Genomic DNA, 15,319 nt, shown 5'->3' with positions numbered 1-15,319 from the left:
CTTTAAATGACAACCACTTTTTGAATTTTCAGTAAAAATATGAAGAAAAAAATATAATAATACGTAAAAACTTCAACCATTTGAAAAACAATGTTTATTGGCAGCACTGGCAGTAGCGACGGGGACGGCTACGACTACGGCCACGAATACGGCTACGGCTACGGGTACACATTTAAAGATCCAGCTCTGATCTCCAAAGTATCTATAATATCTGTCATTTAAAAAAAAAGTTGGGAGTTTAGGCTAAATTATGATTACATGTACAAGTAATAGTGTCTAAACTTATTCACCAATAGATTTACATCTACATAAGGGGTTAATTTGTTTATCATAATTGAAGGAATTCAAAATTCATCTTTTATAAAAAACACATTATGAAGATTTTTAAATCCTTATATAAAAGTAGATATAAAGGATCATTATCTGTACCAAAGGATCTTGTTAACCGCTGAACCGATATGGTTCTCCTTTACATATTTTATTTTGGGGAGAGTACAACTTTGTGGACTTTAGCGAATTTTGATTAATTAAGAATAGTGTCCAAACGTTTCAACCTACATAAGGGGTGATTTTGTGTATTATCATTGTGAATTCACATTAATTTATCGTCCATTGTCTTATCCCTTTAGATCCTTTAGACAAAAAAAGTAAATTTTAGAGTTGCTTAGCTTCTAAAATAATTTTTACATCCATTTATAAATACAATATGTAAACTATCTAGCAATCTATCTGTCTATATATCTTAATATTTTTATATTTTTTATCACAATAAGAACTAACTATCTTGATATCCGACTGGCTATCTAAGAATTCGACTATCTATCTTTCTATCTGTCCAAAACACGGCCAATCAGCTGTTTTCAAATATTTTGGTTTGTCTATGCGCCTAGGGGAAGGTTTCTAAAACGTGAAAGTAAAAAAATCACAGCAGAATCTCGAGCTGAACTCTAATGTGACTTACAGTTTTGAAATATCTGTAGACTCGCTTGCCTATGTGCCATAGGATGAACTGAAAGTAGTTGCCGAATGTGTACGCAGTTTCCTGGGTGTTTCCTCATCCTAGCTCAATATTTACTACTAGCTACAAATCTTCAAACTTCCCTTAAAAAAATCAAAATTTGAATGTGTAAACGATTTATACATTATACATTATAAATTTGAATTTTTTAAATTTTGATTTTTTTTTTGAAGTTTGAAGCTTTTTTAGCTAGTAGTAAATATTGAGCTAGGATGAGGAAACACTCAGGAAACTGCGTACACATTCGGCAACTATTTTCAGTTGACCTGCCATAGTGGTTCTGGTATTTAGGCGCGACAACGAAAATAAGATCCGGGAGATTTTTTAATAATTCCCAGATTTTGTATCTTTAATTTCGCGGATTATTTTAGTATTAAATAAAATAATTATTCACAACAAAGCTTTTCCAAAGTATAAGTTTTTTTTGTTTTTTTTTTTCATTAATTTTTCATTCATATGAAATCCGCCCCCCCCCCCCAAAAAAAAAAAAAACGTCTGACATGTTTTCTATTACATAAAGAAGTAAATTTTTGTCCGAAGCTAAAGATTTTAATAACTGCTGAACCGATTGGGTTATCTTTTCTGGGTAATCATCACCGGTTCTCAACCATACTGAAAACTCATGTATAGCATTGCATTACAGACAATTTTCCTCGAACATAAAAATGAAAAACATAAAATTAATGCCAATCCGTGCCTACTGCTTTTAGGGCTAAGAAAACTGGTTTTAATCTTTAAATTTTTAATTTATTATCCGATAAAACGATTAAACGATAAATATTTACCTATGTAACGAACGTTACGTTTTATAAAATCATTTTAGTTCTATTATCAATTATCAAAAAAAATTACTATTCTATTTTGAGCTATTAATATTTTAAGAAACAATGTATGAACACCTAGAAAGCTGCCCACTAGAAAAAGGTAAAACTGAGAGAGAGAGAGAGAGAGAGAGAGAGAGAGAGAGAGAGAGGAAGTTGCCTAATGCCTAGTTGCCTCACTCTCACTCTCTCTCTCTAACTCTCTCTCTCTTTCACTCTCTCTCATCTCCTTTCTCTCTCCAGAGTGCTTTAGACTTTAAAGTACATGAGACAGGGAACTCTTTATAATTCCCTCTTTCTCTCTCTCTCTTTCTATTTATTTAAATTAATCTATAGCTCTTTCTGTCTATCTTAACTATATGTCTCTCTTTCTATCTATACGTCTCATCTGAAAAAGAGGGGCTAAAAAACAGTTTAAAACCACCTGAAAGAGTTAAATCTGAAAATTAAATAGCCTAAAACCATCACAAAACCTAAGTAAAACTTCCGCTAAAAAATTAAATCAGTTCAGTAATTATTGAGATCTTAAGCTTCAAACAAAGAAATCTTACTTCTTTACCTTTAAAGACAAACCATTAGATCTTATATTGATGTTTAAGGGGCCAAACGTCCCACTCTTTTATTGCAAGACTTTTATAAGGAATTCCTAACTAACGCATGGCAAAGACCTGTGCCTGTTTTGAGCCAAGGAATTCCCACAAATCTAACTATCAATGCAGAGCACCTGTAGGAACCAATTCTAACGTTTCAGTTATGCCACAGTCGCGGGTTCAATTCTTAGTGCTTTATTCATAAAAACAAAACAAAAATGACAACATCCATATAAAGGGAGAAGTTAAACATTAACAAATCATATATAATTATATATGATATTAATATTTTTCTGAAGATTGCGAAAGCATGAAACTTTAAGTTGAAGATAAATAAAATTGAAGTAAAAAACGTTGTTTTACTATAAAAATTTTTACTATAAAATGATATTGATATATATATATTGATAGACGTCAAAGTGTGTGTATGTGGGGGGGGGGGGCGGGGGGGGGGGGGTAAACAAATCATCTTACCCTCATGAATCCTCTGAAACTCCTTATTTAAAGCCCCCTCACCTTTCAAACCCCCCATTTTAACCCCATCAAACCTTTAAAACACCTCATTTTATTCCCCTTAAAACTTTGAAACCCCTCATTTACCCCTACAAACTATTAAAACCTTTCATTTTACCCCCATCAAACCTTTGAAACCGCTCATTTTAACCCTCTCAAACATCTTAAACTCATCATTTTACCCTCCAAAACCTTTGAAACCCCTCATTTTACCCCTTTCAAACCTTTGACACCCCTCATTTTAACCCCCTCGAACATTTGAAACACATCATTCTACCCCCTCAAACCTTTGAAACCCCCCATTTTAACCCCCTCAAACCTTTGAAACCCCCCATTTTACCCCCCTAAAAACTTTCAAACACCTTATTTTTATCCCCTTTGACCTTTGAAACCCCTCATTTTCTCCCCCTCAAACCTTTGAAACCCATCATTTTACCCACTCAAACCTTCGACAACCATCAATTTTACCCCACTCAAACCTTTGAAACCCCTAATTTTACCCCTATCAAACCTTTCAAACCCCCCTCAAAAAAGCTTGGACGTCCCTACAATTTTATATAAACTTATCCCAAAATTACATATTGACATATTTAAATTGATAAAACAATTAAAATCTAAATGTGTTTATTACATTACAGACGGACCTACCCTAATTATAGAAAAGCTTCGCTTAAAAAAATGTAACATTATAAAATTTAAAACGAAAACTTTATTAATTTTTACTAAACTAAATTAATATTAAAACAAAACACGTATAAAAGAAAACAATATATAAAAAACAAAAAAAAAATCAAAAATTAAAATTACTTGGTGCTTCTAGGAATTGATTTAAAATTAAGAATTTTTTTAGGGGGGTGGGTTAATGCCCCTCTTGAAAGTTATAGCCTGGACATATAAGTCTTACAGTTTCAGTGATTTTATAGGACAGACAGACAGACAAATTACATACTACTGTTAAGGATAAAAAAGGGTGATAGTTAATCATTGCATCGTATTATAGACAACTTTTTCCGCGGATATTGCATGAAAAATTATAAAATTAAAAATTGTATTATTTTTCGGATTTTTTTTTAATTCTAATACTTGTGGAAAATTGTCTTTAATACGATGCTTTAAATAATTTATCAGTATGGCCGCGAACCGGTTCAAATCCAGCGGATATTAATCGGCTTCGAAGGAATACTGGAAAATCAGTTTTCCATTTTTTTGCTGGTAGTGCCTAATAAAAAATGACGTCATACAATACAAATGACCATTGATAGGAAAGTATATATTTCACCATTGGTCAATTACAATGTATAATGGCCAACCATTGGTCATTTGTATTGTATAACGTTATTTTTTTTATTAGGCACTATAAGCTGATTTTGTTACTAGATGGTCAGTTTACAAAAAAATAAATGGATGTAGAATATACATGGATATTATGACAGCAGAAAAATAGTCGTCAATTTAGGTTGCAATTTCCCCTCGCTTTTATTGGTTGGCCGTTTATCCTGTAGGAGGGGAGGAGATTGGTTAAAGGAGGGAGATGGGGGAGATCGTAATTTTAGCCCGCTACAGAGTTTACTTTATTATAGAACATGAAAATCTGGTGTAATATCCAAATAATAATATATCCATTAAAAAAATTGAATTTAATAGGGCTAGGCAGCCGTGCATAAAAATTAAATCTAAATTGGATGGTTAGAAAATAGATATACAAATTACACTAGTACCCAAAGTTTTTATTGACTGAAAAATGTTGTTACTTTTATTTCAAAATAACAGTGTCCAATCTTTTAAACCAATAAATCTAATCTACAGAAAGTGCAATTTTGTTTTTCATCATTCTTGAAAAAAAACAATGATATTATTATAAAGTTTTAAAACGCGCGGCTGCCGAGCCCTGGCCGATTTATATATTTTTTAAAATGTAAAAACTCGAAATTGCGACCATAATTTTTGCACTGTTTCTTAATTTCGTGATTTTTATGGGGTGGTACCCAAAGTTCTTTCATTAAATTTTGATTTGATGGTTGTAAAATAAGAGTGTCCAAACTTTTCAACCAATAATTTCTTTGGAGCGGCTTGACTTGTTTTCCGAGATTCTTTAAACAGAATCTAAAGGAATATCTTCAACAGCAATCTGAAAGAATAACAGTTGTATATTGCATCGTATTATAGACAGCTTTCCGCGGATATTAAACTGAAAGAAAAGAAAAGATTGAAACCAGTTTTTTAACCATTTTCAACATTTCATCTTAATTTAATTTTTTTCACCTTTCATTCAAAATTTCCCGCCATTTTTCTACAAGTTTCCCCGCCCTTTATCTTCCAGTTTCCCGCCCTTTTCATCAAGTTTCCCGCCTTTTTTCCCCAAAATTTCCCGCAATTTTTGTTGGTTTGTACCTGAGTGATCCTGCGCTTGTACTGGAACTCATATTCTCCCGGCCTCTGTCTTGGAACTGTTTTACCAGCCCTAGTGAACAAGGCTTGAATCTAAATAAAAAACGAAATTAGTTTTCATTAGAAATAAAATAGCATAAAACATGACATTATAGCGGCCCTTAGAGCCTCAAGGGGCAATAAATGTATGAGATAACCCTCCCCAAAGTAGTTAAAAAGCTCCCCTGGACCTGTAAGAAGCTTTATTGTAAAGGAGAACCATATCAGTTCAATCACCTCAAGACATATATAAAGATTCCCTGAAAAGTAAAACTCAAAAGGACCAGCAATTTCTGAGATCTTTAGCTTCAGACAAAAACCTTATTACTTTATAGAATAAACTAGTGGCCTCTAGGGGCTTTGCCCCAAGAGGTAATTTAAAAAAAAGAAAATTAAGTGCTGCCACCACTTGTTTCAAATTAACTGCCTAAAAAAATCGGGTGTTTTTATTTTTTTTGTCGGGGGGTTTGTGAGTGTCCCACCCCCCAAGAAAATAGCCTAAAACCTCCATAGGACCAGTAGGTATCAAGCTACTTTGTATCTATCTATTTATCTATCTATCTATCTTTCTATCTATCTATCTATCTATCTAACTCCTTACCTCGCCCAACTCCATGAGAGAGATGACCTCTAGCTTGTTCTTGATGATAAGCTCACACAAATACTCCACATAGTGAATTCTAAATATACATTCGTGGGAAAATATGTTTGAGCGTTGGAAAATATGTTTGAACGTGGGAAAAAGAGTGAGAGAAAGAGAGTGAGAGAAAGAGAGTGAGAGAAAGAGAGTGAGAGAAAGAGAGTGAGAGAAAGAGAGTGAGAGAAAGAGAGTGAGAGAAAGAGAGTGAGAGAAAGAGAGAGAGAGAAAGAGAGTGAGAGAAAGAGAGAGAGAGAGAGTGAGAGAGTGAGAGAGTGAGAGAGTGAGAGAGATAGATAGATAGATAGATAGATAGATAGATAGATAGATAGATAGATAAATAGATAAATAGATAGATAGATAGATAGATAGATAGATAGATAGATAGATAGATAGATAGAGATAGAGATAGAGAGAGAGAGAGAGAGAGAGAGAGAGAGAGAGAGAGAGAGAGAGAGAGAGAGAGAGAGAGAGAGAGAGAGAGAGAGAGAGATAAAGATAATATATGAAAATAGAGAAAACATAGAGAAAAAAAAGAGTAAAAAAAGAGAAAAGAGAAGTTAAAGATAAAAGTGAACCTGCAATGACCGGCTGTTCCCTTGTCTGTTGGTTCAGCGCAGGGTCCGTCAATCATCTGGTCCCCAGCCTCCTTCTGGATCTAAAATCAAACAAAGTCTTAAAAATTGGGGTTCCTCAAGGTTCAATGCGCGGTCCTTCTGTATTGAAAATTAAACAAAGTTATAAGAAATTAACAGCAAATTTTTATGTGATATAATTATTCGATTGATCTGACTTTTGGAATACTGATTCCTAGGACAACAAGTACAATGTTATAAGTGAAGCATCTCTATAATCAAGTTTTAAAATGTAAGTATGTTCATTAAAATCATCCTGTATTAAATCAGTTTTTCAACAAAGTTACTTAATTTTTTTCAAGATTATATATTTCTGTTCTGATTATTAGGTTCTGACACTCTACAACGTTCGTTTGTCCTACCGTTTCAGAGCTTTGCTATTATGGATGTTGTCATCCTTGTTAAGTAAAAAAAAATAGTTCTGCACTGACCTGAACAAAGCACTCTCCCACTTCTCCTCCATCATCGTACTCAACTTTATTGGTCTGAAACATCAAAATTGTAGCAGTGTTTAGTGCCCAAGGATAATGGGGATAGATGTCACCGCTTTTGGCCAACCTATTATATATATTGACGTCATAGTAGAGGGAAAGAGAAAGGGAAAACACCCTAGAAAAGGGATGGGGTATAGGGTATTTCCTGACGTCCATAGGATGGAATAGGTAGGCCGAAAGTAGTGAAATCTATCCCAATTTTGAAAGGGCACTTTAGACTACTACCCCCCTAAAATATAATCGATTTAAATTTTCCTAAATTGTTAAAATTCAAAACTATGCTTTTAAAAGTGCCTTGATATCTCTTATAGTTTACTGAGGGGGTGCTTTTAACGATCCCGCCCTCTGGAATAGGGTTAAATGTAAAAATACCGTTAGCAATTTTTGTAGGGAAGCTGGCTCTTTGTCTCTCAGATAGAACAAACAGTTTCTAAAATAATGATTATTATTAATACCTCTTGATAATAGGGAGGGAGGGGACTACGGGCTGTTTATTACACTAGTCCCCAAAGTTATTCGTTGGCTTATCAATTTTGATTAGTTGTTTCATTAAGTTAAGTGTCCAAACGCACCCTATTTTTTAAAAAGATAAATAAAAATAAAATGAATCATTAAAATGTAACAGAATGCCTGTAGGTTTGTCTGTCTGTCTGTTTGTACCAAAGAATCTCTCTAACTGCTGAACAATATAGCTTCTCATAGGTTCTGTTAATATTTATAACTATTTTAGGGGAGGGTAACACTACCCTACATAGAGAAATTGGCTTTAGAAAAAATATCCCCCCAAAAATTTTTTGTATTTACTTTTCTTTTAAAACTAAAATTAAGAAGGAAGTGGCACTAGAGGACTCTAATGCCACTTTAAATGTTTTTTTTTAAAAATAATACGGTACCTATATATGTTGTTAATTGCGTTCAAGTCTCTATAGGTAAAACAAAATTTCGATTTTTTTGTGATTTCTCTTGGGAGGGTGGTGGTACCTTCCTCTCAAATTAGTTATAAACCTTCCCGGGACCTACCTTCCCTGAGAAGCTACCCTGTAAAGAAGAATCATATCGGTTCAGTGGTTAGCGAGATCCTTCGGTACACACAGTTAGACACTCAGACAAAACACATACTGTTACTTCATTATAAGGATAGTAATTGTACCTGGGGTGATGGGCGTGCAGACCCATTTTTGCACAAATGAAGCCTTTCTGACACCTGGCCCCCATCTTGAATGGATTCTTGCACCCAATACAGAATTCATACTTGCACTGAAATAATAATTTTTCGATTATCGCTTCAAAACCGATTAATATCCGTTGGATTAGAACTGGTTCTCAGCCGCAATGAAAATTTATGTCTGGCATCGAATAATATCTAGATTTCGAGTCTTCGACGTATACAAAAATGTACAATAATAAGATAAAAAACAGTTTTTTTATCCTGTGCCTTCGACATCTTTGGGCAAAAAAAACTGGTTTTCATCTCATAATTTTGTACATTTTATATCCGCGGAAAGCTGTTTATAATATGATGCGAGAATTAACCATTAAAGAATAATTAGAAATATTAGTGCTTTTCCTAAAAGTACCTGTTGAACACTGAAACACCAACCCTTTATTTTTAACAAATAAGGAAGTAGGATATATTTTGTTTTAATATACATAACCCCTACTCTAATCATGAGGGGCTACCCAGTACAAAATATAACTTAACATAACCTGACCTACAGTAATAAACAAAAAAAAATGAAAAACTGTCCCCCTAATTTTCAATTAATTTCAAAATAATTAAAGAGGGGAGTTCTTTGCTCGACTTTGCACCTTTAAGGAAATTGCCATTATGTAATTAATTTTCTAAAAAATAATGTTTTAATAATTTTTTAATCATTTTATTCCCTCTTTATTTAAAAATTAATATATTTAATTTGTAATTTCTTATTTTTAAGGTTCATAAAAGAGAAAGAAAGAGTGAAAATAGGGGGAGGGATTTAGGTAAAGAACTGAAATAAAGCAACGTTACAGACAGAAGAATAGACAGACAGACACACTTCGAGAGATACATTACAGACAGAAGGACAGAAAGACAGACAGACAGACTAAGATAGATATATAAATACCTGTGTACAAGTAAAATGCATCCTCCTTTAGTGAGAGTATATCTATAGTTACAATTAGGACAGGATATTTATAAGAGAACTGAATATAGAGCAACATTACAGATAGAAGGACACACAGATAGACAGACAGACACACTAGGATAAACTCACTTGTGACTTAAGTGAGTAACTTCACACAAAAAATGTAACTTTAGTTATATAAAAATATTTATTCCAAGACATAACTCCTAGAAACTACAACTCAAAATGGATCTAAGTGATAATATCTACAATCCCAACTCAATGTCAACCACATTTCCTAGTCAATATCAACACTTCATCTTCAAAATTTCATAATCCTCATAAATTAAAATCGCTACTATGTCATCTCCGCCTTCATTTATAAAAATAAAATTCTTCAAAGGGGGGAGGCGGATGTTGAAACCAAAACTAAAAGTCAACAAAGGAACTAGGAATAAGTGGCCGTTTTAGGTAGAATATTTTAAAGGGGGGAGGCGGATGTGCCACTTTTTGAAACCAAAACTAAAAAAAGAGTTACAGGTCTGAGATTTTGAATGGCAGTTGCTTTATAGAGGTACAATATGGAACTGTGAAGAAACGGCGGCGCAACCGCCGAAAACCGCCGAATTTTTTTTGCAATTTCTCGGCGGTTTTCGGCGGATGCGCCGACGTTTCTTCACTGTTCCATATTGTAACCCTATAAAGCAACTGCCATGCAAAATCTCAGACCTGTAACTCTTTTTTTAGTTGAGTTCCTTTGACTTTTAGTTTTGGTTTCAAAAAGTGGCACATCCGCCTCCCCCCTTTAAAATATTCTACCTAAAACGGCCACTTATTCCCAAGAAAATAAGTAATATTTCATAGTCAACTTAGCCTTCAAAAAATAATCTTCCATCAAATCTTCTAATATAACTTAATCTGTCAGACATTAGTTGTAAAATTATACTTACATCACTCACTTCTGTTATATTCATAACAAAATTGGCCTAGCTTCAGAATTCTGCTAGCTAAGTAGTGTGAGTTAGCATTTTTCTAGGTTTTATGTAGGTCTCCAAAAAATTAGTCCTTAGATTTATGCTTAACCCTTTACAGTCGGGCCCCTTGCCGCACCTTAATCGGTCAGGGGGGGGGGGCGTTCAACGCCCCCCCTTATTATCTCAGTTCCTATTAGAGCTAGAGGGCTAATTTTTTTTTGTGCAAGTCCCCTGTTTGATAATGAATTTCCGACCTTTTATAAGTCTAAGTCAATTTTCGCTTCCTTCACCCTTTTATTTAACAACCTTTGTTTTTTGTAGGTCTTTTTTTACTTAAAAATTTCAAACGGCTGTAATTTTCTTATTTTTGAAGCTAGAAGAAAATTTTTTTCCAGAAAATGTTTATCTTTATGTAAATTTTACATTAGAAATATCAAAATATAAATTTCAGCGGCCGCAGCTGTACTTAGCAGCTGCCAGCCGCCGCAGTCGGCGGTCGGCGGGAAAACGGCGGCGGATCTTCATGAAATTTTAATACGTTATGTAGACATGTAAGAAAAGCTTAAGTTTTAAATTTGAAGTCTCTAAGTCAAAAATTGCGGCCACAGGAGCCTTTTAAAGATTTCTGGAGACCTGGAGGATCAGGACCTGCAGGATCATACCTGGAACCTGAAAGTGACATGAACACCTGTATTTTATATAAGGATGTACTACTAGAGGATTTTTTTAGTATTTTGGTATGATAAAATGCTTTGTTTTAGTCAAAAAAATATTTTTGCTCTTTTCCTGGATGACCCTGCCAGGTTTGCTGGCATCCTGTGCCCGCCAGGATGGAGATTTTCAAAAAATTCCAACTCTCAGTTATGTGTCATACCCATACTTAAAAAGTCAAGCAGTTTGGGCTCTTTATCTTTCACACACAGAAAATGAGATAGAAAAAAACGGATGGGGGGGCATTCAACGCCCCCCCCCCCCCGACCGTTAAGGGTTAATGGGGTGGGGCATGAATCCATATTGACTAAATATAATAATTTAAACTTTCAGAGGTGTTTTTTATTAAGTAGATTTAACAGCAAATGTCACCAATATCAACTGCAAATCTAAAATAATGTATCCTAATCGGCCACCACGTTCAATTCTTAATCTGCTAGACATTAGTTATAAAATTATTCTTACATTATTCATTTCTGTAACAAACGTGACAACAATGGCCTAAGTAGTGGGGTTAGCATTTTCTATTATAAAGGTCTACCAAAATTAGTCTTTAGATTATGCTTATTGAATGATGGGCAAGGGCATTTATCTATTTATGACTACATATATTAACCTAAACTTTCAGGAGTGTCAATATTGTATAGATTATTTAACAAAAATGTCAGCAATGTAAACTTCTTCAAACCAAATTTTCGTATCCTAAACGGCCACCACATTCCATCTTAATAAATCACAGCTGCAAACAATTTAGACATCTAAATATAGAGTAGCTTCCTTCTAAATATCACAATAAAATTTTTTTATTTATGATACAATCAGCATAATTTTCTTCTAAACACACAAATCAGCATATTTTTACATTTTAGAACTCTTAAATGACATTCATTATTTCTACAATTTTTTTACTTAAAAAATTTCATTATAACAACAATAATAACTACATATATGTATAACTACAATGTAACTACATTTATAACTACAAAATAACTACATTTATAACTACAATATAAATACATAATAACCACCAGTTAAGTCACATTTAATTTTACAATCATATCTCCGGGGGGATTTTACACCCCTAAATTCAGATCATAATCGAGTTAGTAGTAAAACCTCTACCAGTATTGCCATGTACTAAAAGAGGTGTACTAAGCTCTACTATCCTTGTACCATAAACTATTCATACCTTATTTATCCTATATTATTATCATAAATTGTATATCGATAGTTAAATTAATGAAATACATACATACATACATATATAAATACCTGTGTACAAGTAAAATGTATACATCCCCCTTTAGTAAGAGTGTATATAAAGTTACAATCAGAACAGGAATTAGAACTAAATATAAAGCATCATTACAGACAGAAGGACAGACAGCAGCAGGACAGACAGACAGACATACTAAGATAGATATATATAAATACCTTTGTACAATTAAGTAAAATGTATACATCCTCCTTTATTAAGAGTATATCTATAATACAAAGTAGAACGATGTCTGTCTGTCCGTCTGTCCGTCTGTCCGTCTGTCTGTCCGTCTGAAGCTTAAGATCTCAGTAACCACTGAACCGATTGGGCTCTACTCTTCAGGGAATATACCTACTGGTCCTGTGATGGTTTTAAGCTATTTTCTTGGGGGGTGGGACACCCCCAACCCCCCCCCAAAAAATGAAAAATACCCCCCCCCCCAAAAAAAAAAAAAAAAATTTTTTTTTACTTTTTCTTATAAAATCTAAAATACGAAAAATTAGGTTGATCAATTTTTTTTTACTTTTTCTTATAAAATCTAAAATACGAAAAATTAGGTTGATCAAACCTCTTGGGGCAAAGCCCCTAGAGGCTAGGGGCGAAGCCGCTAGTCTATCTATAATACAAAGTAGCTTGATGTCTGTCCGTCCGTCTGTCCGTCCGTCTGAAGCTTAAGATCTCGGTAACCACTAAACTGATCGGATTCTACTCTTCAGGGTATATACCTATTGGTCCTGTGGTGGTTTTAAGCTATTTTCTTGGGGGGTGGGACACCCCCAACCCCCCCAAAAACAAAAAAATCCCCCCCCCCCATTTTTTTTTTTTTTTTTTTTTTATTTGTTGAAGATTTCCTAGGTCCTTTGTTAAAAAATATTTTTCATTCCAGCATTTATTTTGAATGAAAGAATAGCAACATTCTCTCACTAAAAACAATAAATATTAATTTTTTTTATCACCTCTTGGGGCAAAGCCCCTAGAGGCTAGGGGCGAAGCCGCTAGTAGTTATAATGAGAACAGGATATTTATAAAAGAACTGAATATGGAACATAATTACAGACAGAAGGACAGACAGACAGAAGGACAGACAGACAGACAGAAAGAAGGAAAGACAGACAGGCAGAAGGACAGACAGACAGGCAGGAGGACAGACAGACAGACAGAAGGACAGACAGACAGACAGACTAAGATAGATATATAAATACCTGTGTACAAGTAAAATGTATACATCCCCCTTTAGTAAGAGTTTATCTATAGTTATAATTAGGACAGGATACTTATAAGAGAACCAAATATAAAGCACCATTACCGACAGAAGGACAGACAGAAAGACAGACATACTAAGATAGATATATAAATACCTGGGTACAAGTAAAATGCATACATCCTCCTCTAGTAAGAGTGCATATAAAGTTGCAATTAGGACAGGATATTTATAAGAGAACTAAATATAAAGCATCATTACAGACAGAAGCACAGACAGGCAGAAAGACAGACATACTAAGATAGATATATAAATACCTGTGTACAAGTAAAATGCATACATCCTCCTTTAGTAAGAGTGTATCTGAAATTACAGTTAGGACAGGATATTCCATGCTGGGCCATGTGTTGCTCTAGTCCTGCAGCCTGGTGGTCGGGGTCATTCTCTTCCTTCCATCTGAACACAGAGATATTAAGGGAAAAGACAATAGACAGTATGTATAATGTATAGTAAAAAACATCCACTAATAATGAAAAACAAAATTACCCCTTTATGAAAACTTAGTTTATATGAAATTCAAAGCAGTCCAATGCCCCCCTCCAGGTAATCAACTGACCGAGATATCCGGCCTAGATTTCTAATACCAGATATCCGGTAGATTGCCTGGCCGGATATCCAGCCAAACCCTATAGCCAGACCTAGCAAAATCTTTGCAAGAAATTCCTTCATGGAACCAAACATTTCGCACAGGATATAGCTAATACCAGATATTCAGCAAATTACCAGATATCCGTCAAATTATCAGATATCCACCCAACCCCTAAAATGAACTGACCTAGAAAAATCTTGACAAGAAATTCCTTCGTGCTTAGTACCAGATATCTGGCAGATTACCAGATATCCGGACAGATATCTGGTAATATCCGGCTGTTTATAATACCAGATATCCAGCAGACTTCTAGATATCTGGCTATATAACAAAATACAAGATACCGGATATCCGCCTGATTTATAATACCAGATATCTGGCAGACTACCAGATATCTGGCCGGATAACCAAATAGGGGATCCCAGATATCTGGCTGATTTCTAATACCAGATGTCGAACAGATTACCAGATATCTGGCCAGATAACCGGATATTGAAGCCATGCCAAACCCTATAATAAACTGACCTAGCAAAATCTTGGCAAGAAATTCCTTCATGCTGTGGCTCCCAGGGAACCAAACACTTGGCACAGGACATGGCTCTGCAGTCTGGACACACAAGCTTCTTGTTCCTCGGGTCTGCCAGGAATCCAAACGGGCACTGCAAAAAATTAGATCTAGTGGAAACAGCTTATCATGTAAAATAAAAGATGACTTTTCCAAAACAAAAAAGAAAATCTTAGATAATATACAAGATTATTTTTTTAAAATTTTACATGTATTGGCACTTTCTTGGATTTTGTTAATAAGTTTATGTTAGAAGATTTTTTTCTTAAAATCTTTAAAAAATATAAATTTTTATAATGAAAAAAATCTTCAAACTGTTTCTGACCAAGAATTAAAAGATTTTTTCTTTTTTATTTGGAAGATTTTTTTTCAATTTTAATATTCTACAAAAACACAACAATGAAATAAAGTAAATTTTATTCAAGAAATTATTTTCTAACATCACCTTTTTTTTTGCAATAGAATGACTTTTAATTTCATATTTTTAACCCACTTGAAAAAATATTTTAGCGTGAAAAAACATTTAAAAAAATGATTCAATATTTTAAATGGACGTATGGACATTCTGGTAACGATTATAGAGTTACTAAGATTTCTAAACCGTACCTAACTACCTAAAGAATCACCCTGCTAAGTTTAAAATCGAAAGGACAGTTCTAAATTTACGATAAAAGCTATCCGTTACGGACGCACGGACGTACAGACAGACGTTCTTACATTC

The 15,319-nt window shown here is 34.1% G+C and overlaps 1 protein-coding gene across 1 annotated transcript in view; it reads right to left on the bottom strand.

Moving 5' to 3' along the window:
* Positions 1 to 3,633: 3,633 nt before the first annotated feature.
* Positions 3,634 to 15,319, bottom strand: part of LOC145306862 (E3 ubiquitin-protein ligase lubel-like) — a 33,511-nt gene continuing 21,825 nt past the window's right edge. Inside the window, exons 21-29 of the mRNA XM_080149183.1 lie at positions 14,559 to 14,692; positions 13,702 to 13,840; positions 8,286 to 8,392; positions 7,508 to 7,565; positions 7,073 to 7,126; positions 6,585 to 6,664; positions 5,971 to 6,049; positions 5,334 to 5,423; positions 3,634 to 5,070 (exon numbers count right to left, since the gene is read on the bottom strand). Coding sequence (XP_080005309.1) covers positions 5,035 to 5,070; positions 5,334 to 5,423; positions 5,971 to 6,049; positions 6,585 to 6,664; positions 7,073 to 7,126; positions 7,508 to 7,565; positions 8,286 to 8,392; positions 13,702 to 13,840; positions 14,559 to 14,692 — 777 coding nt within the window. The 3' untranslated portion in view covers positions 3,634 to 5,034. The remainder of the gene's footprint in view (positions 5,071 to 5,333; positions 5,424 to 5,970; positions 6,050 to 6,584; positions 6,665 to 7,072; positions 7,127 to 7,507; positions 7,566 to 8,285; positions 8,393 to 13,701; positions 13,841 to 14,558; positions 14,693 to 15,319) is intronic.

This window comes from Acartia tonsa, chromosome 15, assembly GCF_053477335.1.
Source record: "Acartia tonsa isolate MP-2025a chromosome 15, ASM5347733v1, whole genome shotgun sequence".
NCBI lineage: Eukaryota > Metazoa > Arthropoda > Copepoda > Calanoida > Acartiidae > Acartia > Acartia tonsa.
This window is presented reverse-complemented; position numbering and strand designations above follow the sequence as displayed.